Here is a 25,372-nt window from a genome sequence, read left to right on the forward strand (position 1 = left end):
ACTATGCAGGTTGTCTTCCCTCATAACAAAGTGCCAGTCTCCATGAGCTTGCTGTTGCTAACAAGAAGGCAAATTATTATACTAGATAGTTAGTTCTGACAGACACCCGACTCAAAGAATAATACAAAGTCCCCCCAAATTCAATTCAAAACTGGAATGTGACAAAGATTCGTGAACCTGAAGATAAGAGAGACTCAAAATTACATTTTCTAATTTTGAAAAACTGCCTTATTTTAAAATGTAGAAAGTTGGACTTACTCTCCTGTAGGCTCCAATTCACTAATTTCAAACCAAACCAGAAGATCGTACTTGCTCATGCTCTGGCCGAGGCTGGTTTTGCTCATGGTATTTAACTTGGTAGCTGGAACTTTCAAAAGTTTTTAGAAAATGTTAAGATCTGGTTCAAATCTACTCAGCAAAGGCATAAGCTTTTCTAATGTTAGTCTTCAAGGACACATTTGGGAAAGGCAGCAAGAATCGGGATAATTTCAGTGCAGAAGACCCAGAGAAACTTCACCATCACCTACATAAGTACCTCTAACTTCAGAGAACAAGGAAAAAGGAGTCAGTGTCTTTCTCCCTCTCAAAAAAACTGTACCCAACAATGAGAAAACAGGTTTTGTGCAGACACGAATGGCTCACAGAACCATTAAAAAACTTTCTTTAGATTCTCCCACGCAGAGCACGGTAACAATGGGGGAGAGATGAGGGGAGAGCCTTGCACATCACAGGGTAGCATCAAAGCTGGTTGTGGGGAAGGCAAGGCCTGTCCTCCAGCTCAGCAGGTCCTGAGCCTCCCTGCACATAAGAGTCACCTGGGGATCTTAAAGATGGCAAAGCCCAGGCCACAGCAAAGGTCAATTAAATCACATTCTCTAGGGGTGGGAATCCGTCTGCTGGGAGACGGATTCTAATCTGTAAATGCAGAATTCTGTAAATGAACTCATGTTACCCATTTTCTTCAGATGTAAATTCCATGTTCTCATCTATACTGATGAAATACATCAGCCAAAAACCTCACTATTTCCAAGAATTTCAGATTCTACGTGGTAGGCATTTTGAAACACTACTTAGAAATCCTGAAATCTTGACAATACAGAGGGTTCTCTGCTATGACTCTGGGAGTCCTGGCATGAGAGTCCAGTGACTTGGGATCTAAATACCGCTCAACTGCTAACTAGCTATGAAACTCTGGTTGAGTCACTTAACCTCTGGGAGTCTGTACAATCCTCATCTGTAAAATGGAGATCATAAAATATTTGGCCTGCTGTCTCAAAAAGGTAACTGTGCAGATCCACTGACACAATGTGTCTAAGAGGCTTCATGACTCATACAGCCCTAGTCAGATGCACAGCCTATCAGCTTTATTCACCCTAGCTGAACTCCAGGAGAGCTGGCAATGATGGTAGTCAAGAAGGTAAAAGGGTTACTGGTTCTGGTGAGCATTTGAGGGTCAGAAAGCAAAACCAGAAGCATTAAAAAAAAAAAAAAAGCCACCTACATCGTTAGAATTAAAAATACAACTACAAAGAATCCAAACAAACAAATATAAGGAGCACGCCCTTCACTGCTGAGTGATGAGAAAGGGGCTTAAGTAGAGAAGGTGCTTCCTAAAACGTGGTCTGAAGGAAATGTGATACGATCTTGACAGTGTTCTAAACTCTACACTCAGGTCAAGTAGCAAACAGAAACGTCAGTGTTTCATACACAGAGAGCCAAACTTTAGGACAAGCCCCTGAGGATGGTTCTACATCTAAGGCAGGGCTAATTTAGCTACTAACCATCTCGTTTAGGTACCCTCTCACTCTGGCAGCTGGGAATTGGCAGCAAGAGAAAAGGCGGCAATAGGTCAGCCCCATCCTGGAAGGTGGCAATGGCGGAGGATGCGAACACACTGGCATGCTCAGAAAATGTGTCCAACACATGCACATTCACATAGTCAGATACGAGAAATCGAATCAGTTCAATCTTTCTCTCATGGTCTGAAGGCAGGATGGAGGTGAGGAACACAGAATGAGCACAGGGCAGGGTGGGAATGTGGCAAGTGGGCAGTGAGGAAAAAGGATGAAAATAAACAAAGAAAAATAAAACAAGATAAATGAACATGCAGAATAAATGTAATATGCAAAGATACGCCCAGTTTCCTGACAGTTACAGGGAGTTACACACAAAGAGACTTAAGGCTAGGGAGCTGATCACAATCTGCAGTAAGAAGACCAGAGTACTGGCAGGGATAGAGCCCTACTGCTCCTTACTTCTTATTTTAAATCAGGCAACAAGAATTCTAGTTCCTGCCAGATACAGGAACACATAAGGATACACAAAAGTGGAGCAGGAATTTGAATATGACTTTTTTTTATCTGTAAAGTCACTCAGAGTAAGAGATGTACATCATACAAAGAACACAGCTAGTGCTCACCTGGCTTGGAGAGTGGCATGGGTGGCGGGAAGAATCGTCGAGATGGCTGAGGTGGGCTGCAAAGGAAGACAACAAGTATTTTCAAAACTAAAAAGAGTCCCATGATGATATTAATTGCATGTTTAAATCCCCTTTAGAAACGGATCATCAGTACTTTCAACTCTAGCACACCATCAAATACCAGACATAACCCCACACAGTAAAACCGAGGTTAAGACATCTTAATAAAAATCCTCTTGTAAGTCATAGCTAATAAGTTAAAATTTTTTCTATTAACAGACACTCTGCCATCACTGAAGTCCCCATCATTGCTCTCCTCACCAATTCTGATGTCTCTACTTAGACACACACACTTTAGGGACTTTATGCTTCAAAAAGTTCTGGGTGATTAGGAGCAATTATACCAATTTTCATGTTACATCCCTATCACCTCAACTTTCTATCCTATTCAAAGTCTCTTCCTACAAAAAGATGGTATTCAAGGTCACTTGGCCAAAATTTAGTTTGCCCTAACTACAATTAGTGATTAGGAGCCTTACAAAAGAGATAGTGATGTTTCTAAAAAGGAAACATAGAGTAATATATAAAACTCTCATTTAGCTATCTTAGTCCCTCAGAAGACTTCTTCCTTCCCAGCAAGTAAGAATAACAACAACAGCATCAACACAAAAACCTTGTGGTCCGAACCTGCTAAGGTCCTGTCCTTGCAAGTGAAGTGGGTGCTGCTGATAATGTCCAAAGACTTCAAACACGATAGGCTTGGTTTTGATATATTCCACAAATGATTCCGTAACCTCCACTGCAATCTAATATGGAATAAAGCCAAGTTAGACTGGGGAAGGGTTTATTACAGGAAAAGACACATTTTTGCTGCAAACAGCACTTTAGCACTTTTGAATACCCCGTATGTGCTGGATATTTTACTATGCAGGCCTCTCACACCAAAAGATAGGGGATCCTCTCTGGTCTTCACTCTACAGTACCTTTACCAAGACCCTCCCATCACCTGCCCTGACTGACCTGTGGTTTCTCAGCTGCTCTTTACACACTTAATGTTTGGACTCAATTAAACACCTGTGCTCCCTTCGCCTGCTCTCTCCTCTGCTGTGCCTGAGGCTGCAGCCCTGGCCGGGAGGCCTTTCCCTATCTCTGTACCTCTATCATCCCTATACTCCAAAGGGCTAATTCAATTAAGAAAACCATGACTGTTCACTATGTGCAGACACAGTGCCAAGCCTGACTCACCTTCTCTTATTCACGCTACATCCTTCAGGAAGTTCCCCCACCTCCTTTCTCTACCCAACCATCCACCCCACCCCCCAACAAAGAAAGTAACTTAAAGTCTCTTCCCATTAATGGAAACAACTCTCCCGTCTCTCCACTCCCACTGTATTTAATGGATACCCTTCTAATGTTTCTATATCTTGTACTACTACTGTTTAAATACACATTTTATTCATAATTCTAAGCTCCTTGGAGGCATAATCCTCTGAGATTCATCTGTACCCTTCCCAGTGACATCAGGCACAGTCCTTGTGCACAGTAGGGATCAATATTTATCATATACATGCATGCTCACATTTATACAATTAAACATGAAAAAATAGTGTGTTTTGTGTTTGCTTGTTCCATTTTTGGAGCTGTCCTTTCCTCTCATATTTTAGAGCGTGGATACAGTTAACAAGAGAACAAGACTGTTTCATGTAGAAGTGAAGGTCCTAGATGCTAGAGCCACACTATCCTGGGTTCCAACCCCATCTCTGCCTCTTCCTAGCTTTGTAACCTTGATGAGTGACTAACTGCTCTGTGTCTCAGCTATCTCACCAGTAAAATGAGGATTATGATAGTGTATGGCACAAAAGTGAGGATTAAATAAATTAAGATACAAAACAACACTTATACCAATGACTAACACAAAATAAGCTCTTGAATGCTAGCTATTGTGATGAAGATGATGACTTTTGAAGAGAGTTTGAGTCAACCTTCCTAGAAGAGATAGGAGGTCTGTTCTCTTACTCCACATGACAGAGTTGTAAGGGGCATTAAAGTATTAATCATAGTATCAGCTGCAAGGAAAACAGATTTTGAATCTTAATTTAGCTACAAAAGGTATTTCATAGTTCCTACATTATTTGCAACTGAACAACGTTAAGTATCTTAACAAAACTCACACTAAACATGCTTATTCTTCTAGGAAGGAAACACTAAAAACAACTCACTACATTCAAATTGACAAAAGAATTTATTGGCTGACCAACCCCTAGGCTGCTCACAGGGCCCACTGTAATTCAGAGATGCTGGCTGCTGCGTGCACAGGGGATGAGCTCACAGAGCTCCCCTACGCGGCAACTCAGATTATCATCCTTCTTTGGCTGAGAAAGCCAAAGGGAGCCCACACCTGACGACCGCCTCACACCAGCTGCTTCAAGGTACCACAAACCACAAACCCACAATACATTTGGCAAAAATGTCCATGTCACTTACATTCTGCACGTGATAAAAGCCCAGAGGACTTCCTCTGCCATTGTTTTTGAGGGGTTCAGTGGAGAACGCTTCATCATGGCGATGCAAAAAGCTTCATAGGAAAAAAAACCCCACAAGAATTTTGCATTAAATGGTTTCATCAGGATTAGCTTGGATCTTACAGAAAGGAGCACCTTATTAGCAGTCTTTAACTGAGTCAAGTTCTTTACATTTCTTTGTAAACAATGTTTTCCGTATCACTCAGACAGCATTTTAGATTTTATTTCAAAAATGACTGAAAAATCAACTGACCCTGATCACTTAGCTATGTGAATGTATGAAGACTGAATTCAGTGAACTCTTGTTCCTTTGCAGAAGTTTTTTACCAAAAATATAAATTATGTAATCATGTTGTACAGAAAAGTTCTGGCAGATTCAAGCTTCTGTAAGGTAGTCCTAAAGCCTGTGGGTGACACACTTGCCTGGGAGTCTCTCTAAGACCAGCTAAGAGTAGACTCAAACGTCACTTCTTCCAGAAAGACTTCCCTGACTCACCTAAACAGTTGTGTTCCCACAGCTCTAGGGACTTGTTTTCCTTCAATAGCAATGACATTATTGTTTGTAATAATGCATTCATACGCCTGTCTCTCCAAAAGACACTGAGTGTCTCCCACAGGGCTCGAAATTAAAAAATACTTCTGAAATATTTGTTGAGTCAGTGGGCTATGTTTATTTATTCTTACAAGTAGTGAGATTTTATTGTTCTGTCTCCCTATGATAAGCCTGAAATAGAAGTAGAGAATTACAGAATACTCAATTCAAATATTTACTGCCAGAAAGAAATATCCACCAGAAGGACATCCCACACTCCCACAAGAAAAAAGGGAAAAAAGAGAACACTTTGAATAGAGGGGAGAAAGACCAGGATTATGAACTCCTGGTCTTCCAAATTATAGCTGTCCTTGAACAACATAGGCTGGAACTGTGTGGGCCCAAGTATACATGGATTTTTTTCAATAGTAAATACTACAGTACTGCACCATCCACAGGTGGTTGAATCCTTGGATGTGGAATCTTAGACACGAAGGAATCTCAGATACATACTTGGATTTTTTACTGTGCGGGAAGGTCAGTACCAAGTCCTGAGTTATTCAGGGGCCGACTGTAATTCACCGAGTCTGAGGACAGTGCTGCATTTGCCAGGCACCTGCATCCCTGATGCCGCACCCTGCTGCGGTACTGCAGCACTCCACACTACGTGTACCCTTTTCTATTCTCTTTCTTCTCATTTTCTCCTTACCTCTCTCACTCTCCTTCTCTTACTTTACTCCCTTTTTTTCCCTCCCAGTTTTTTCCTCTCCAGACCACACAGGGTACCTGCCAGAGGCCCCAGGGGCATCAGCTGATCTCTGATCTACACTCCTCCAGTGCTTTGCTTGGAGCAGGTACAAATATCCTGGGATTCCACACTGGTGATGCATGAAATCATTCACACTGCTCTACAGCTGTATTTTCCCTTTGCAGGCCAGATGAGAATTTATAAAAACCCAAGAAGAATTTGAGTCTTCTTTTGAAGTGAGTCAACATGCTCTTTCAACCAGAGCTAATGCCAGGTGGAGATGCTACTCTCTTCTTAGGAGATTTCAGGACAAAAGTCACATACCACTATTGCCACTTCAGATCTTTTCTATAAAGCACATCAGTTACTGACAGAGGCCGTTAGTGAAAACACATTAAATGGGCAAAGTCAACACTGGATGGATAATATTTCAACAATTATGACTTATAACAAATGACAGTAGTGGCTTAGTATGTAATAATCACACTTAACTTAGGACCTGGCTAAAATTTATATAAAAAGCCATGCTTCAGAAACTGCATTAGGACCCTGGAGGCCAAGATGCTCCTGAGGGGAAAGGAATGGCAGAAATCTAAAGCAGCCTTTTGGTGGCACCAGCGGCAAACCTTGGGCTTTAGGAGTCGGGTAGCTCAGACTTCATTCTCTCCCACTGCAGCCTGTTCCAAGTACTGAAAAGATACACTGATGTTTGGAAGTATTAAGACTCTCCACGAAAAATGTTTTTAGAGGTCTTGAGAGGAAAGTGCCTATAGCATAGACTTCCAGAGGGTTACAGGACAGAAAATGCTTATTAGTGGATGAGAAAGGAAACCTGTCTCATCTTTAATACTTACTAGCTTTTTTTCAGTTGATATAGAATTCTGTTCTTTAAATGACTTAAAATTTCCCTTTTCCAAGTATTAAATAGGCATAATTGGCAGCTAGATAATTCATTGCTTTCAGACTTGTTTATTAATAAGACATTTCAGCACGAGGAACATAAAAAGACTAACAAATTAGGCTTATCTGGATCAGGTCCTAAACTCCTGGCAGATGAGGACAGTCTACAACAGAACCTTCTAGCAAGACGTGTGGCCACACTCCTTCCCACAACGAACTGTTTCATTCCACTGCAGGTTTCCAGGTCTCACTCCCATCCGGACTGAAGGAAGCGTTCTGTTTCAGTGATTGGTAGTTGCTTCTCTCTTGAGAGGGTACCATCTCCAAGGGTAAGAGCACTCTCCAGTGCACAAAAGACACCATCTGGGTGAACAGGTAGGGAGGCAGAGCACAGGGACAGCTTACTTGAACTGACAGAAGATGTCTGCATACTCTGGGAGGATCCCACTGGCCTGCAACACTGTTACACGGAAAGTGAAGGCACTGCCCAGTTTCAGGTGGTTGCCAATCTCTTCAGAAAATCCTTCCATTACCATCTTACCATCCAACAAAGTACTTGACTTCAAATCTAAAGGGGGTCAAATGAACACAGATATGGTTCAAATAATGCACAAAGCACCTTTCAAAGAGGAGAGAATGTCTTTCCTAGTTGATAAAAGCAACTGTCTCCCTTGAAAACGGTCCTTTCCCCTCTTTAAAAACATCCTCAATCATAATGAACTCTGATTACACACCCAAGTCATTCATTCGATTGATTTCTTCTGGAGGAGTGATGACCTCAGAACTCTGACCCTGCCCTTCCACAATCCTCAGCTCCTCCAAGGATAAACCAGAACGAGTCATTGCAACCGAAGAAAAGTCACTCTGAAAACAAGGCAAGAGAAAGTAAATAATAAAATAGTAAGACAACATATTTTCCCCCAGTTTCCCTATGTTTATTTGCCCCAAAAATAACAGTGACTGAAAAATTATGTGGACTAAGAGCTGCCTGAGAAAAGGCAATGCAATACAATACAAGTGCAGGGCCTTTACCCTCACCTCAGTAATCGTTAGCTATGTCCCAGAGTCTCCTAAACAAGCCTGTGTTTAGTTCTAGGTGGAACCGCTCCCCAGTGCTGAGTGTTCTTCTTATAAGCCTGTCTATTTCTTTCTCCTTCCACAAGGTTATCCTCTTCCTGGAAAGTTTCTCACCTGATTAAAGCACTCATTATCAAAAGATATTTTAGCTGTTCCTGACTGTCGGATTCCAGAGCCATAATCAGGAGCTTCTTCATCCCCTAAGTAGAAAAGGAAATAAGCAAGAACGGAATGAGACCAAATGTGGGACCAAGGCGGACTGTCTCTTACTGGATTGCAAAATAAACAGCAAATTAGAGGAGCCTTAAGGTTCTCAAAATTAATACAAGAGGAGACACTAAAGAACAAGTCTTTTGCATAAGAAAGAGAGAATGAGACCAAAGCAGTAAAATCAAACAGGCTGCTTCCAACTCTTCAAGCAAATTTACCAACCTCCTTAGCTCAAATAAAATTAGTTACCAAAGAATCAGTTTTATTCTTGATATTGTTCAAATGTCTTAATTAGAAATACTGAGCCCTTTACTTGGCAAGATTATATTCAATAATACTCAACAAATATTTGAAAATATTAGATTGTACTTGTGGAGACCCCCATAAACTCAACATTGGTGACTGTCACTCATTTCCATGAGGAAAAGCTGAAAGGTCACTAAATATAGCGTAGCGTTTGGAAATTAAAACAGAAAAGTTACAGGGAACAGCCACAATCTTTCCTCAGAATGTAGGCTGGATCATGGAAAACTGTAAAGGATCAAAATCTTGACCCATACATTACAAAACAGCAGCCAAAGAAAAGAAATGTCTAGCAGAAGCATCCTGAGAGAAAATCAGGCAAGAAAACATCTTCTGAAGCAGTTATGATACATTATTTAAAGTGCAAATGACTTTTATAAAGTTAGTCTAAGAGTTGTTCCTCATGTTAAAGGAAATCCTTTTACCCCATCATTTCAAAAGAGCAGTAGCTTGAGCCAAACAGAATCTGTTTATGATACTTGGGAACAACAGCTAGAAAGGAAGCACAAAGGCTTTCTTCAAGACAGACAAACGCACCACAGTTTGTACTGTAGTGTGTAACTGAACTGGCCTGCTTTGTCTCTAGACAAAGAATCCACAGCTCTCATTTCAGAAAAGGGTCACCTACCTGCAATGGCCTGTACAGCCACACGCAGAAATCCCCGCACTTCACCCTTCTCACTGACAATGGCCACCCTGTGAATCAGGGGCACGGGGTACAGCAGGTTGCTCAGGTAAACAAATGCCCTAGAGACAGAAACCAGGAGACAAACATCTGAGCATCCCACAGACAGAGAAGGTGGCTTTCAGATTTACCGAGAATACCTTCATGAAACTGTGAGCTGGCTTCTGGGCCCTGTCTTAAGGTTGCCTCTCTGTTCTGTACTCTCAGGCTGCCTCCAATGGCTTTTTCAGCACAAATAATATATAAACAAATGCAAATGCTCGGTAAGGCACTTGAGAAGACCAACTTATACCAAATTACTTCCTATAGAAATTACTACTGTACATAGAAGAGTAACAGTTGGAAGTAGACTTTCAAGATACTGCTCTATAAATACTACTAAGGATGGGGAAATGGGAGCCCCTTAAACTCTGACCTTTTAACGTAACTAATTACAAAAAGGTTTTGTTTTGCCCAACAGACAAAACAGAAATCAGGAGACAAAAAAAAAAAAAAAAAAGTCAGAGAAATGTGACTGAGATAGAGTTAATAACTCTAAACAGACTTCATGTCACAACATTATGGGTCTTTATTTTTACTCTAAGAAATGACTATGATCTTCAGGCACCGTGACTGACACACACATGCAGAGAGGCTACAAAGCCAGAACTTTCTGAGTTAGGAACTTTTGGGAACTCTGGATGGGCATCAAGATAAAAAAAAGGCAAGGGAGAAGAAGACAGCTGATCCCTAAAGGATTGCTTTTGCTCCTAGAGTCCAAAACATAACTCAGAAATGCATATACACAAGGTAAGACCTAACATTTTCTATTTCAAATGAACTAGCAAAGTTATACCACACTAGTTCTCTTTTCCTTCTTTCATTATTTTGTAGCTATTGATTTTTTTTAAAGCAATAAAAACTGGTGATGACAAAGCTTGGGTGTTCATTCCAATTAGTGGATGGGAAACAGAATCTAGTTCCTACTGTTACTCTTGTCTTCCCACTTGGTATGTGCTGATCTTTGAGCACAGACAGGACAAAGAGCAAACATTTGCATCAAGAAGTCAACCTTAACTGAACATGACACATACAGGCATACCTCGTTTTATGGTGCTTCGCTCTCTTGCGCTTTTATGCAGACATTGCATTTTTTACAAATTGGTTTGTGGCAATCCTGTCCCCAGCAAGGTGCCACTTTTCCAACACCATCTGCTCATTCCACGTCTCTGTGTCACATTTTGGTAATTCTCATAATACTTCAAACTTTTTCGTTATTATTATTTTTATGGTGATCTGTGATATTACATTATAACTGTTTTGAAGTACCACAAATCACATCCATACAAGACAGTGAACTTAATCAAAAAATACTGCTGTGTGTTCTGACAACTTCACCAAGAGGCCATTTCCCCCATCTCTCTCCCTCTCCTGCAGCCTCCCTCTTCCCTGAGACACAGAAATACTGAAATTAGGCAAATTAATAATCCTACAATGGCCTGTAAGTGTTTAAGTGAAAGGAAGAGTCTCATATCTCTCACCTTAACCGAAAAGCTAGAAATGAATAAGCTTAGTGAGAAACATATATTGAAAGCAGAGATAGGCCAAAAGCTAGGACAGCCAAGTTGTGCCGAACAGCCAAGTAGTGAATGCAAAGGAAAATTTCTTGAAAAAAGTTAAGAGTGCTACTCCAGTGAATACATAAATGATCTAAGAAAGCAAAAAAGCCTTATTGCAGACATGGAGAAAGTGTTAGTGGTCTGGACAGAAGATCAAACCAACCACAATATTCCCTTAAGCCAAAGCCTAATCCAGAGTAAGGCCCCAAGTCTCTTCAATCTATGAAGGCCAAGAGAAGTGAGGAAGCTGCAGAAGAAGAGTTTGAAGTTAGCAGAGGCTGGTTCATGAGATTTAAGGAAAGAAGCCACCTGTATAACATGAAAGTGCAAGGGGGAAAGCAAGTGCTGATGTAGAGAGTGCAGCAAATTATCCAGAAGGATAGAGCTTAGATAATTCATGAAGGTGGCTACTCTAAACAACAGATTTTCAATGTAGACAAAACAGCCTTCTATTGGAAGAAGATGCCTTCTAGGACTCTTATAGCCAGAGAAAGGTCAGCGTCTGGCTTCAAGGCATGAAAGGAAAGGCTGACACTCTTGTTAGGAACTAACGCAGCCAGTGACTTTAAGTAGGAGACAATGTTCATTTGCCATTTTGAAAATCCTAGGGCCCTTAAGAATTATGCTGGATCTACTCTGCCTATGCTCTATAAATGAAACAATAAAGCCTGGATAACAATGTATCTATTTACAACATGGTTTACTGAATATTTTAAACCCACTGTTGAGCCTACTGCTCAGAAAAAAAAAAAAGATTTTCCTTTAAAAATATTACTGTTCACTGACAATGCACCTGGTCACCCAAGAGCTCTGCTGGAGATGAATATTTTCATGCCCACTAACACAACACCCATTCTGATCAAAGAGTAAATCTGACTTTCAAGGCTTACCATTTAAAAAATTCATTTTGTAAGGCTACAGCTGACAGAGATAGTGACTCCTCTGATGGATCTGGGCAGAGTAAATTGAGAACCTTCTGGAAAGGAGTCACTACTCTAGATGTCATTAGGAACATCTGTGGTTCATGGGAAGAGGTCTAAATATCAATATTACCAGGAGTCTGGAAGAAGCTGACTCCAACCCTCATGGGTGACTTTGATGAATTCAAGACTTCAGTGGAGGAAGAAACTGCAGATGTGGTAGAAATAGCAAGAGAGCTAGAATTAGAAGTGGAGCCTGAAGATGTGACTGAATTGCTATAATCTCATAACAAAACTTTCATGGGTGAAGAGTTGCTTTTTACGGATGAGCAAAGAAAGTGGTTCCTTGAGATGGAACCTACTCCCAGTAAAGATGCTGGGAAGACTGCTGAAACGACAACAAAGGATTTAGAATACTACATTAATGTAGCTGGTAAGGCAGCAACAGAGTATGAGAGCACTGACTCCAATTTTGAAAGTTCTACTTTGGGTAAAATGCTATCAAACAGCACTGCATGCTACAGAGAATTCATCCGTGAGAAGAATCAATCGATGTGGCTAACTTTACTGCTGTCTTATTTTAAGAAACTGCCACAGCCACTCCAACCATCAGCAACTTACGCCCTGATCACTCAGCAGCCATCAACATCAAGACAAGACCCTCCACCAGCAAAAAGATTACAATTCACTGAAGGCGCAGATGATGGCCAGCATTTTTTTTAAGCAATGAAGTATTTTTTAATTAAAGGCATGTACACTGTTTTTTCAGACATAATGCTTCGCACATTTAATAAACCATAATGTAATATAAACATAACTTTTATATGCACTTGGAAAAACAACAACAACAACAAAAAACCTGGGTGACTTGCTTTATAGTGATATTTGCTTTTATTGCAGCAATCTGGCAATGAACCTGCAATATCTCCGAGGTATGCCTGTATGCATGTCTGCTTCTTTTCCTGCTCTGAATCTACTTTAAAACAAAGAAAAGGAACATGGAGTGGATTCTTGGGGTTTCAACTCAAAGTAATGAAAACAATTCCGTAAATAGACAAAATACACTAAAGAAAAACAAATGTTAATAAAACTTTAAGAGCATAAATGAAATATGAAAGTACAATAAAAATAATTGCAAGTGAACACTGAATCAGATCAGATGACGTCTATTTCCCTTTCAGTCTGCTCCAAAGGTGGGGGAGGGCAATGCTAAAAAATACAAGGGTAAAAATACGTTGTACAAAAATTCAAAAATGAAAAATCTAGAAAGGATTACAAAGAAGACTCTCAAACATCAAGTACTGTGACAGAGTTTAAAGACTACAAATTTGGCATAAGGTACCAAATGGATAATTTCACTTCCAAAATCAGCACACAAACAGACCACCTTCATGTCCTAACAGCCCTCCAGCCAGACTTGCTCACTTTTAATGTCCAGGCCATTAAAGAGCCATCGCGCACACTCGTCCCATCTGCTCCTCTCTGAACTCTACTACCCACCTCCTGCCTCTGATTTCACTTCTTCAGGTCTTATCCCAAACACCACTCTCAAATGACAGGTCCCCCCAATGTTTTATGACCTCAGTAACACACGATTCCATCATTCCTACGATTTACGTTTATGAGACTGTCTGTTTCACCCACCAGACTGTAAACCCCTGAGGGCAGGAACGATGTCTGGTTTTGCTAGCCATTGTCTGCAGAGGGCCTGGTATATTTATTGAATAAATACACTCTGTAAATATCTGGTGAGTGATTGAACATCTGTGTATATAAGTGCATGAGAAACTGATTTGTCCTCTAAGTAGAAGTGGAAGATTTTCCAGAAAAATGGGTTAAACCAGAGGTAGAGAAGTAAAGCCATTCAACTTTATATTAGGTTGATTTTTCAAAGCCACATTCATGATGGGTATTAACTATAATAGAACATGTTTAGATTCCTAACTATATTTAATTTGTAGAGTATTTTTATACTTAAAAATAGCTATTCAAAACAAGAACCCCTGTTTTTAATTACACCTGTGTGAGTGCAAATTAAAGATGAGCATCCCCTTTCTGCCCATGGCAGTGGCTACTCCGTAAGTGGAAGAATAGAGAGGATTTCTGTGGTCTCCCTTTCTAGATGAGAGAATTCTAGAATTCTACGGCAGTGGTGTGGGCATCGGCACTGTGACTACACAACTGCACAGTCAATAGACAGCTCCTCGTCCTACTGTTAGAACATAGGCTTTGGCCCAAAATCAATTATTTGAGCTGTATAAAAGTTCCAAGGTTTTTGAAACTGGCATTTTTATAATTACTCGTCATTCTTGAGAGTCCTTGTACCTTGACCTAGCAGACTGAAGGAGAACAGGAATGAGAGAAGGGAAGATGTAAAGGACATATTAGCATAAAGTTCTGTGACGTTACATAAAAAGGGAAACAAATTCTGTCAACATAAAGGTAATAAAAGTCAGCATAATTATGATTCTAGTTACAGAAAGAGTATCAGTTCAGGTACTTAGGAGACTTTTAACCCAGAAGACTAGCTTACACACTTCACGTTTCATCCCAAATTATGACGGATGATCATAACATCCCAGCATGCCACAGAGAACAGCTAAAGGGACAAGCTCTTTTAGTTTGCATGTAAAAATTCACCAGAGGCAGCCAAGGCCATGAATCCTACAAAAGGAATTTCACAAAAAACTGGAAAATTTTATAAGTGTTTGCAGTCAAGTGCCAATAGGGGAAATCCAATTCCATGTATCACAAGAACAGCAAAGAAGCTACTCCTCTTACACAGAGAATGACCAGTACATAACTGGGTGACGCTGCATTAAATTGTTAGGTAAGAAATGCAGTCGAGGGTGAAAATAAAAGACTTATCCTTCACTCTAAATTGCCATGACTTCACCTCCTCTCCTAACACTTTTCTTGCAAAGCAAAGTCAGTTTTAAAACCTGGGAACCCAAAGAAATATTAAGGTCATTTCTTGAGCCACAGCTCCACAACTATTTTATTTGAAAATCAAAGTAGAGTTGATTGCTTTATATCTACACTTTAATCTGATATGATTAAAATGAATACAACTAGAGAGAAAATAATACATATTATTTTAAGGCAATGAATTTCCACATTAAGAGGGATTCTGACTTTTAAGTTTTTCATACAAATGCTTCTGAGTAGAACTCTTCATTTTGCTAGTGTGGATGACAGACTCTGAAAGGTAACAGGTATCTCTAAGGCTCTTTCTTTTTTTGCCTACCTAAGTCTTCATTTTACACTTAAGAACCTAAAAGGCCTCCGATTGAGCTGCTCATCGTAAGTTTGGTCAGTGTTCTTCCCACCATGTCACGCAGGAAGAAGCTGCCTGGTCCTCACGCGCCATGATGTACAACAAAAGTGAGCAGCATTAGAAGCACCACTGACACCAGGACTAAGCAGTTAATGGGTAGAAACTTGGTTCCAGCTTCTCACCCTCTTAGAAGACAAAGGAAATGGCTGAAGGACACACACAGCCATACAATTAGGAAAGCATTATGGTCCCATTATTTGCACACAGAACTACCTTTCTTAATTTTAATAAAACCAGCTTCTCTGAAATTGTAAGCATCTATCTATTTCTGGCAATACACCAGACAATGTTCATGGTAGTATAATCCCTTTATGTTTATTCACAGAAATACTGAATAAATGCCCCTTCATTGTTGTAAAACCCCGAGACTGTCTAATCTTACAACCCATAGTCATAACTGAGGCTTTAATTTCTATCAAAAAGCTTTTCTTTTCCCCCTTCCCATAAAAGTGATCATTTTCTGCGTTGTTTATTTAGTTCTCACGAGGTAACCAACACCATACTATGAGCTAAGTTTTTAGAACTTATGTCCCTACTGGGTCAGGAGACTAACTGCACTTTAATTTTTAGGTAACTGGTGCTTAACCATTAACATTGATGTAATTTTCCTTATTTTTAAAGGGTTCAACAATATGTGGTTCTAATGCACTATTCAAAGTAAATTTAACACCTTAAAACCTAGACATACTTTCTTGTTAATCCAGTAAGTGCTGCACTGTTGAACTGGTAATTAAAATTACTTCAGCATGAAGACTGGATGTAGACAAAGACCCCAGTGTCAGGAACATGTGCGTCAGAGTTCTGCATCACTGACAGATGGGGCCAGAGACAATGCCTCAGTCTGGTAAATTAAACTTAACACAAAGCAGTTTCATGGAGCACTGAACAAATATCCATTGTTGATGGTGTCAACAGATAATTTTACAAGATTCATCATTATAATGCCTATAGGTAAAATTTCAGCAGAAGCCAAAGATCTATGAACATGGCCAAAGAAAGGCACCCCTTTTACTTAGACAGAGGAAACTTCCCATTCCTGATTCTTTTTTGGACCCACAGACTGAGCAGGAGATAACTTAACTCTATTCTTGATTCCACTTTTGTCCTCCTGACCCCTGCTGATGCCACGAATCCTCCAGCCTGACCCTGGACCTGCTCCGCTTTCCTTCTCATGTTATCCCAATGGTTCCTCACTCACATTCCTACAATGAGGAAACACTGGACCACAGTAAAATTCTTCGAGCCCACCCTGTAACACTTGACTCTTAGCTTTAATTACTTTCTCCTCTGGGGTTTCCTCCTTCAGAACAAAACTACTGGGCAATTTAAGACAAGGGATCCTCCACGGAGAGTCTTCACATGGTGCCATATGCTGAACCAAGAAGGCCAGGTACCTCACAAACGCTGCCTGAGAGCTCTCTCTAGCCAGATCAGCATGCCATGAATTGAACTGGCTAAAGCAAAATTGTCCAAAATTGCACAAGGAGCCTCTTTAGAGCAAGAGCTGGTCCCTTTTTGCCTTTCTCACTTTAACCTCACCAACCTTCCCACTAAAATGAACCATGGGGATCGGTCGTAAAACGGGTCATGCCCGTCACTGAAGAGATCTGATCCCTCCTCCGTCCCTGCGTCAGAGCCGGTGTCATCCACGAACGCCTCATCATCAAAATCCTCCATCTCATCTTGCTGCTCGTCAGCCAGCTCAGTGATGTCGGAATCGGCCGTGGAAAAAGTGGGGGAGGGTGTGCGGTCAGCAAGGCGCTCATTCACACAGCCGTGGAAAATGGGGGAGCTAGACACCAGGCAAGACGCCGATTGACACAGCCAAGGAGAGAGGAATAGTTGGTTAAATAGGAAGCTATAGATGCCACAGGACAGAACCCACTGGGGAATCAAAACAATACAAGCAAATGGAAAAGCAACAGGATAAAATAAGCACAAATCATCTAGTTCAGGTGAAAGGGAACAAGGACTGATCCTTCAAATAAGAAAAGGAAATACGTGAGTAGAATATCCCAGGTAAACACCATGCGGTTAAACATTTACATTCCCCAGTTCACAAAACAGATCAGCAGCCAGGTCTCTAAGGAGCCACTCAGTATCAGGTGAATAATAAGGTTAAATCTTTATTCCAATTCCCATGTCATCTCAGAGCAGAAGACGAAATGGATGAAATGGCACATGGCAAAGCAGGTACTGCCTCGCTTGGGTGAGACGTGTTTGGCCAACTCACCTCTTTAGAAACATTCTGTCATCAGAGCAGAGTGGAAAAGACTTAACTTCATTTCTACAAAATACTATGACTTCAGCTCCTCCTTTTAACCCTATTCCTTTAAAACTGTCAGAAAGTTTTCGCAATTAAAAAAAAAACTGAAATTCTGAAATCATTAAGGGGAAAACTTACATTTCTGTGCTTTTAAGATTCTAATCCTCTAAGAACGTGACTCAATATGGACTCACGGAGGCACTATTTGTTTTCATTAATGTTGAAAATAAAGAATACACAAGGAGGCTCAGGTGGACTACTAAGGTGTGCGATTAATTCACTCTTGGCAAAGACAAAAGTGAGACGAATTGCTTTAAAAAATAAAGTGACGACATATCAGATCATGGAGAGACTGTATTTGTGTAAGTTGTAAGTCATATTGTGATTTTAAACTGCAGGATGGGGGAGGGTACAGCTCAAGTCGTAGGGCTCATGCTTAGCATGTGTGAGGTCCTGGGTTCAATTCCCAGCACCTCCTCTAAGAATAAATAAATAAACAAACAAACATAATTACCTCCCCCAACCAGGGAAAAAAACATAAAATAACTAAACTATGCAGAATATAGACATAGGTTTTCTTTTAAATCTATTTTGGTCAACTGTAAGACATTTCGCGAATGACTTGAGAGGCAGGGAAGACTGTCAGTTATTCTAATTCAAAGTCCTGAGACTTCAAACAAATATGCACATTAGATAAAACTGAAGGGAAACATACCAAATGACACAGTGGCTGTCTATGAGTGGATAAAATTATAAATGGGGTGCAGGTGGGAGAAAATAGCCTAGTGGTACAGTGCCTGCCCAGCACGCACGAGGTCCTGGGTTCAGTCCCCAGCACCTTCACTAAAAAAAATTAATACAAACTTAATTATTTCCTCCCCTCCTCAAAAAAAATTATAAGTGGCGTTTCTTCATATTTTTTCTTTTAACTTTCTGTATTATCTGCTGAGGTTTTAAACAATTAAAATAAAACCATTCATTCTTTAAAAAGAAGACATCAATAAAATCATCACATACCTTCCTACAAGTTTGAACCAATGGAACCGATCATAAAACGGATCACTGCCAGTCATGGTGGCTTCACTCTCATCCTGGGCACTGGAGGCCATCTCACCTGCCCTGTCATACATCTCTCGCATCAAGTCCAGCCTCTGCCTGTGTCATGAACACAAAGTGCACTGGGTTAGTATCACAAGCCCACATCAAAACTTCATTTTGGAACTATCCTTCATGCAGGATTTTAAAAAGCTGCTCCCACCAACTAATGATATTAAAAAAGAATGTAGGTCAAAAGTACAGAAACCAAAATACTCAGGATTCAAAGTGTCTAAGTCTAGAGACAAGCCATCAAAAGTCCAGAGTGGCCACCCAACCTCTCCTCTACTGAGTTATAGGAGAAATGCAGTTCAATGGTGTATGGTATCTCAAATATGCTGAAACAGAAAATACCTCATTGTACTAAATGTAAAGGCTACATTGTAACTTTCCTATTTACTATTCATCATCATGAGATCCAGGACAGAAAAGATGAATAATTACTAGATCCAAGACAGAAATAGATATCATAAAATTAGAACAGTTAAAATGTAAGCGCATCTATGGTGGGTTAATTAATTTAATTTTCCCCCCACAAATCTGCGTGTCATCCTTGCACAGAGGCCACCCTAATCTTCTCTGTATCATTCCAATTTTAGTTTATGTGCTACCAAGTGAGCATTATGGAGGGTAAATTTAAATTTAAACATCTACAAGTGACAAAGGTGTTCAGAGTAGGATTCATTCACTGAGAAGAAAACGGATGTATAGCAATTATCACTGGCCAGCAACAGCATTCAGAAATACAGAAAAGCAAGCAACAGTGACATCACAGAGAGGAGAGTCTGAGGGAGCCCACTCGAGCAATTCATTATTATTTCCTAAATAAAACAATTGGCTGTAAGTATATCATTTTCATACTTCAGTTTCTCCAAAGACCAATAATGTGTTGCTCCGTTCTTCAGATCCTGGACTTCTACTGCCACCACCGTACGAGGGAAAGGCCTGTCTTCATGAGTTTTTTCCATCTCAGTGGGAAGTAGTTCAGGAGGCAAAGGGGAGTACAATGTGTCAGTCAGCAGAACAAACTGAAACTGTACCTGAGTGGAAAGAAGAAACCATCGACAAATGGCCTTTTTGTTTTCAGCAAGTAAGCTTCAGACAATATGATGATGCCCAATGGGGAAGAGGTCAAATAGTAGTATGTGCTCAACAGTTTGTGATTATATGAAAAAAACAGCCACTTGCCTATTAAATCATTTAGCTATTTACAGACTTTGTTTACCTAGCCTGGCACAGTGTTTTCACACAAACTAAAATCTCAATAAATCTATTTTGGTTGACTGAATGAAGACTTCCGTAGAGAACAAAAGGTGGACAAAGGAATGCATCTCTAGACTCTCACTAATGAGGGAGGGTGGCCACGTGTTAAGGTCTTCCACTTTAAATTCAGATGGTTATAATTACTACTCTTTAAAGTGTTATAGGGTAAATGCTTTGCATTCATCATGTCATTTATAGCTTGGTACCACTCTCTATTTTTTTTTTTACCAACTATTAATGAAATGCTAGGTAAGAGAAAAGACACAGTCCCTGCCATCATGTAGTGTACTTGAAGAGGAAAATATCACAAAATGAGATGAGGTACCAAGATTATAAATGAAGAAGACATCTTATTCCCATTTTACAGAACCAGATATAGCCCTAGGAGAAGATGATTTTTCCCAAAGTCAGGCAGTCTGTGTCCCCACCTAATTCGCAATATTTCACCCCTTCCCCTGTGCCCCTCATGATCTTAGAAGTCAGGAGACCATTACACAGTGGGACATAGAGAAGAATGAATCTAGGATGCGTGTGATGTTTTGGTAATAGTAATCACCATATATAGGCACTACTTCAGCACTTTACATGTGTTCACTCTCTCATCCCTCACAAAACCCCTGGGTGGCAGGCGCTGCTGCCAAGCCTATTTTGTAGATGAGGGAGTGGAGGCACAGGGCTATTAGGGTCAAACAACTATGAGAGCAGAGACTGGAACATAGCTGCCTGGATACAGAGTGCATGTGCTTGTCCACTACACAAAACTGCCTGTCAAACCCTAGAAGAGGAGAGGGTACACAGGACTTAGAGGTGTAAACTCAATGGCAGAAAACTAAAAGCGAATTGAGATCTTCAGAAACCCAAGATAAGTAGTTTTCTACTAATATGTTCCTCTAGCTTACAGTCTCCTCATTTGTAAAATAAGCTAGAAAACATGCTATTTTAAAAACTTCATGTGACAAATATTTAATTAGTACCTACTACGTCCCAGGCACATATATGGAATGAATGCATAAATAAAGCTATTTCATGGCAAAAAGCTGCTGAATTCACTAGAGGGAAAAATAAGCTCAATATGAGGACCACAAACCCCATCAGGCTCAGCTTCGCCTCCAGATGGCCCATGTTTCCACACCCTTCGTACCTTCTTCTTTAATTCCACACTGATGGCGTTGGCCTCCTTCAGGTAAACAGCATTGCCCCAGAGTAAGTCCCTTAATGAGGTAAACTGGTGAGACTTCCATTTCCGGAAGGCCCACTGGGCCAGCTCAAATTCCTGCTGTGTCCAAGGAACTGAAAGAGCAAACAAGTTGTATTTAATGGTGATCTCGTTCTATGTGGAAATTACATCTCTCCTCTACCTCCTCTCTTTCACCAAATTAAGGTATTTTCCAGTCTTTCTCCATTCTTTTGTTTTTTTAAAGATACAACTCTAATGTGTGGCTTATAACAAAGAAAAACTCCTAGTACATTGTACAACTTCAGATATATTTACTTTTCTTTTTAGTACAGGAAAAAGAAAGCCATATTTCACCCTAGATATTTAAAAATAAAGAATTTAGTACATAAATTAAGAGTTCCTTTAAAGTTAATTTGAAGCCTTGAGATTACTGAGAGTTTGGGCAGTGAAATGAAATGTGATGAATGTTCATACTACACTGTGAGGCAACAATTAAAATCCTAATTCAACTAAGAAATTCCGGAAAACTTAAGATAGAAATGATAAGCAATGTGATTAGTAATCTGCCAGAAATAGCTTTAATGTATGCTGATATATTCCAAAGCCCTCACCGGGAAATCCCTGACATAAGCCATAAGCCAGCAAATAAAACAAGAGTATCTTAGCAAATAAGCTCTATATTTACTTGCAACACATATATGAACTTCATATGTACAGTAATATAAGACAGTTTACATAAATTGCCCAAGAGATTTGTATGAAGACTACACTCAGAGAGCTTGTGTTCTAAGGAAAGCCCCACTCCCACCTCCTAGAATATAGCCTGGACTCTCAGCATTGAGCATCTTTTAAATCAGCTTTAAATTGGCTCAATAAAATGTCAATAAATGGTAAGGCTGATCAACTATGATCAAATCCAGCTTTGATCACAGATAAAAATGATTAATTTGACAATACAGATCCAAAACATATACACAGGAAAGTTTCAGTCTCTAGATTTCACCTTCTTCCTCCTCCTCTTCCTCTTCAGTTGTTTCTGCAGCCAGGGATCGGGTCTCCACCTGCTTCTGCAAGGCCTGCAATTTACTCTCATAGTCCTGAATGAAAAGAAAGGAGATAACATGTAGGGGAGAGAGGAAATAAGAGGGAAGGAAAAGAGAAATGAAAGGAACTTGGGCAAAGTAGAGAAAGCAAAAGACAAAGAAAAGAGAAGGCAGAGTCAGGAAACAATAAAAAGAAAGACATACAGAAAAATGCTTTCGAAAAAAACTGTACAGCATGCAAGACAGTCTGTAATGGGTAAATGGTTTTAAAAAATCTTGTGTTCTGAGGAATTTAACTGCAGTCTCTCTTTCTACTCCCTCAGACTCAAGAGTTCTTTATTTGGGGATGTGGTAGAGGAAAGAGGGGTTTTGAAGGAAAAAAAATGCATGTGTTCCTAAATGTTAAAATACATTTAAATAGTATCTTTACACATCCAAGAATTCCAGAGAAAAACAACACTGGAAAAGATTAAATTCAACAGTATTGCCAAGAGTTCTAATTATCTAATTGTTTAGATGGGAAAAAAATTCAGACCATAGACTCCGAAGCTCCCTATGGATGAAATATTACTATCTTTGCAGCTGTAGGATGAATTTAGACCTCAGGTAACCAAAAGATCACAGCGCTATTAGGATCAAAATAATCTATATATTGCATTTAGTTATTTTAGTTATTCAATAAAGAAGCTTTTTTTAAAAATGTACTATTATAATACAAAATGTATTGTTATAATACAATCATATTTATCCTTCCTTTCTCATCTACTCAATGCAGTCTCAATGAGGGTGATATCACTCCTAAGAGGGCAAAAAAATGGTTCTTGGGGGATAAAAAAAAATTACTTTTTATGTATAAAGCACAAATAAACATACAGTATGTACACTGATATACTGTATATCTGAGGTATTAAAATTTTATGGTAAGGAGAGATTAGGGGGAAAATGTTCAAAAAGGTTTCTTGGCGTGTTAATGAAAAAAAAGTATGCATTTTTGGAAAATAAAACAAGTGAACAAAAGAGACCTTCACATAATAAAATACCAAATCACAGCATAAGGACAGCATTTTAAGGTACGCTATTGGGTTTCTTGCTTCTTTGGGAATGGCTCGGTTACAAGATGTTGATCATGAGACAGAGAGTCTAGGTATGACCACGTTCTGTTTTCAAACAGAGCTCTCCAAATCATGAATCAAATATTCCATGCATTACCACTGAAAGCTTCCCTAGCAAACTCCATTACAAAAGGCACTCCCAATGGCAATGCTAAGAAGGATGCAAATATTCTCCAAGCTCTAGCCATTTATCAGTTAGTCTCACAAAGGAAGCTCTCTCTCTTTAGTGGAGCTGGCAGTGACCAAAAGCCAGCAAAACAGCTTTTTAAAGACATCTAGACACAATTTTGGAAGACTGTGAACTGGGGTGGGGGCAGGGGAGAGAAAAATATAAACTAGCAGGTAAAAGACTTGGGAGACTTGGGCATCTTGCTCTTACTAGTCTTATAATTCTGGGAAAGCTAATCCTGTCTACATTTCACTTTTGTCATCTCCTTAAAATGAAGATTTTAGTATCTGACCTGCCTACCCAACAGCGCTGTAGGAAGGACCAAATGATGAATCACTAAAAATATATGTGAAAGTCCTCTTAAGTGGTAACATACTATCAAAATGACAGGCAGTGTTTTTAAAAAGTTTATTTTCTAGGTACACCTAGCCCCCATCTTGGTTTCTAAATACCATTCCCCACTAAAAGGAGGCGGAGCTCCTTGGGAAAACGACTGATTTCAGGTTTGGAGGAAGGAAAGTACAAGGTGACCCCAGAATATCTTGTCCCAGAAAGCAGAGTATTCAGACTGATGAGATCATTTCAGAGGGGCAAAGACTCCCACTGGCCAAAAAATAACAATAACGGGAAAAGACTATATATAGCACATTGAGTATAAAAAGAATCTGTGAGTCCACAGTGATACTGAAAGGAGAGAAAAAGGGAAAGCCCTTCTTTACCAAAAAACAAAACAAAGGCAGTTAATAAATGCAGAGGGAATGACAATTAGGAAATCACTATATTGCAACCCCAGATATAGTAATTTAATCAGGCAAGGATCATTAATAAAGCTAAAACAATTCCATGAAAGGCAGATGGAAAATAGAATATTCACACAATCTGAAGTGCATACTAATGAGAAAGAGCTGGGAAATAATCGCATTAACTAAGTTTATTAAACTTTAACATTACTGGTAATAGGACAAATTGACACTTTATGTCCACTGATGTGAAGCAGTGTAAGTACACAATGTAATCTTTATAGCATTCTTTTTTTTTTTCTTTTTACAGAGGGGAGGTAATTAGGTTTATTTGTTTACTTTTTCAATAGAGGTACCAGGGATTGAACCCAGGGCCTCCTGCATGCTAAGCATGTGCTCTACCACTGAGCTATACCCTTTCCTTCCGGATCTTTATAGCATTCTTAACAAAAATGTTTAACTTAAACCTAATCTTGAAGAAACAATCAGACAAATTAGAATGTGGCCTAGACTCTTCAAAAATACCAGTGTAACAAAAGATAAAAGAAACATCAGAACCAAATGCAATAAATTTTGACTGGATCTTGGACTAAAAAGATGGCACACACACTTCTAACATTTATATTTTTTAGACAATTAAGGAAACTTAAAAATGGACTGTATATTATGTGATATTGAATCAGTATTAAATTTTTGGATGGGATAATGTTATTAAGAAACTCCTTGATTTTAGGAGATACACACGTATTTAGTGGTAAACTGACATGATATCTGCAACTTACTTTCAAATGATTCAGAAAGAGTATATAAATACGGGCATACAAAGGTTCATTGTACTATTTTTTCAAAATAAGAGGTTGGGGGAGGGTCTCTAAAAAACCTATGGATTATACAGAATTCTTTCAGCAAAAAGAGAAAGACTGCTGGTTCATCTAAAAATCATCAGGTGGAAAAAATGTTAATATTTTATTTGAGAATTTTTTTGATTTTTCATTTTCCCCCAATTTTTTAATTGTAGTAATATACACATAAAATTTACCATCTTAACCATTTTTAAGTATACAGTTCAGTGGAGTGAAATATGTTCATAATGTTATGCAATATCACCACTATCCATTCTCCAGAACACTTCATCTTGTAAAACTGAAACTCTTCATCCATTAAACAGTAACTCTCCACCCCACTCCCACCCCCTGGCAACCACCATTCTTTCTACCTCTACTTTCTGTCTCTACAATTTTGACTGCTTTAGGTAT

General features: G+C 39.5%; 1 protein-coding gene and 1 non-coding gene across 6 annotated transcripts in view; both read right to left on the reverse strand.

Moving 5' to 3' along the window:
• The window catches only part of KIF1B (kinesin family member 1B), a 135,564-nt gene that overhangs the window by 23,016 nt on the left and 87,176 nt on the right, over window positions 1–25,372 (reverse strand). For 3 of the 5 annotated variants that reach the window (XM_074377450.1, XM_074377453.1, XM_074377452.1), the window contains 13 exons: window positions 22,056–22,149; window positions 21,017–21,165; window positions 19,474–19,652; window positions 18,535–18,672; window positions 16,795–17,043; window positions 9,340–9,458; window positions 8,313–8,398; window positions 7,856–7,985; window positions 7,527–7,689; window positions 4,904–4,994; window positions 3,107–3,225; window positions 2,420–2,475; window positions 259–367 (listed from right to left, as the gene is read on the reverse strand). In XM_074377450.1, the coding sequence (XP_074233551.1) occupies window positions 259–367; window positions 2,420–2,475; window positions 3,107–3,225; window positions 4,904–4,994; window positions 7,527–7,689; window positions 7,856–7,985; window positions 8,313–8,398; window positions 9,340–9,458; window positions 16,795–17,043; window positions 18,535–18,672; window positions 19,474–19,652; window positions 21,017–21,165; window positions 22,056–22,149 (1,682 nt within the window). The remainder of the gene's footprint in view (window positions 1–258; window positions 368–2,419; window positions 2,476–3,106; window positions 3,226–4,903; window positions 4,995–7,526; window positions 7,690–7,855; window positions 7,986–8,312; window positions 8,399–9,339; window positions 9,459–16,794; window positions 17,044–18,534; window positions 18,673–19,473; window positions 19,653–21,016; window positions 21,166–22,055; window positions 22,150–25,372) is intronic. The other 2 variants (XM_074377454.1, XM_074377455.1) reach the window with 1 other exon arrangement.
• On the reverse strand, window positions 19,129–19,234 carry LOC123617602 (U6 spliceosomal RNA). Its single transcript, XR_006725775.2, has one exon. It is a non-coding gene; the product is annotated as a U6 spliceosomal RNA (small nuclear RNA).

Source organism: Camelus bactrianus, chromosome 13 (genome assembly GCF_048773025.1).
Source record: "Camelus bactrianus isolate YW-2024 breed Bactrian camel chromosome 13, ASM4877302v1, whole genome shotgun sequence".
Taxonomy (NCBI): domain Eukaryota; kingdom Metazoa; phylum Chordata; class Mammalia; order Artiodactyla; family Camelidae; genus Camelus; species Camelus bactrianus.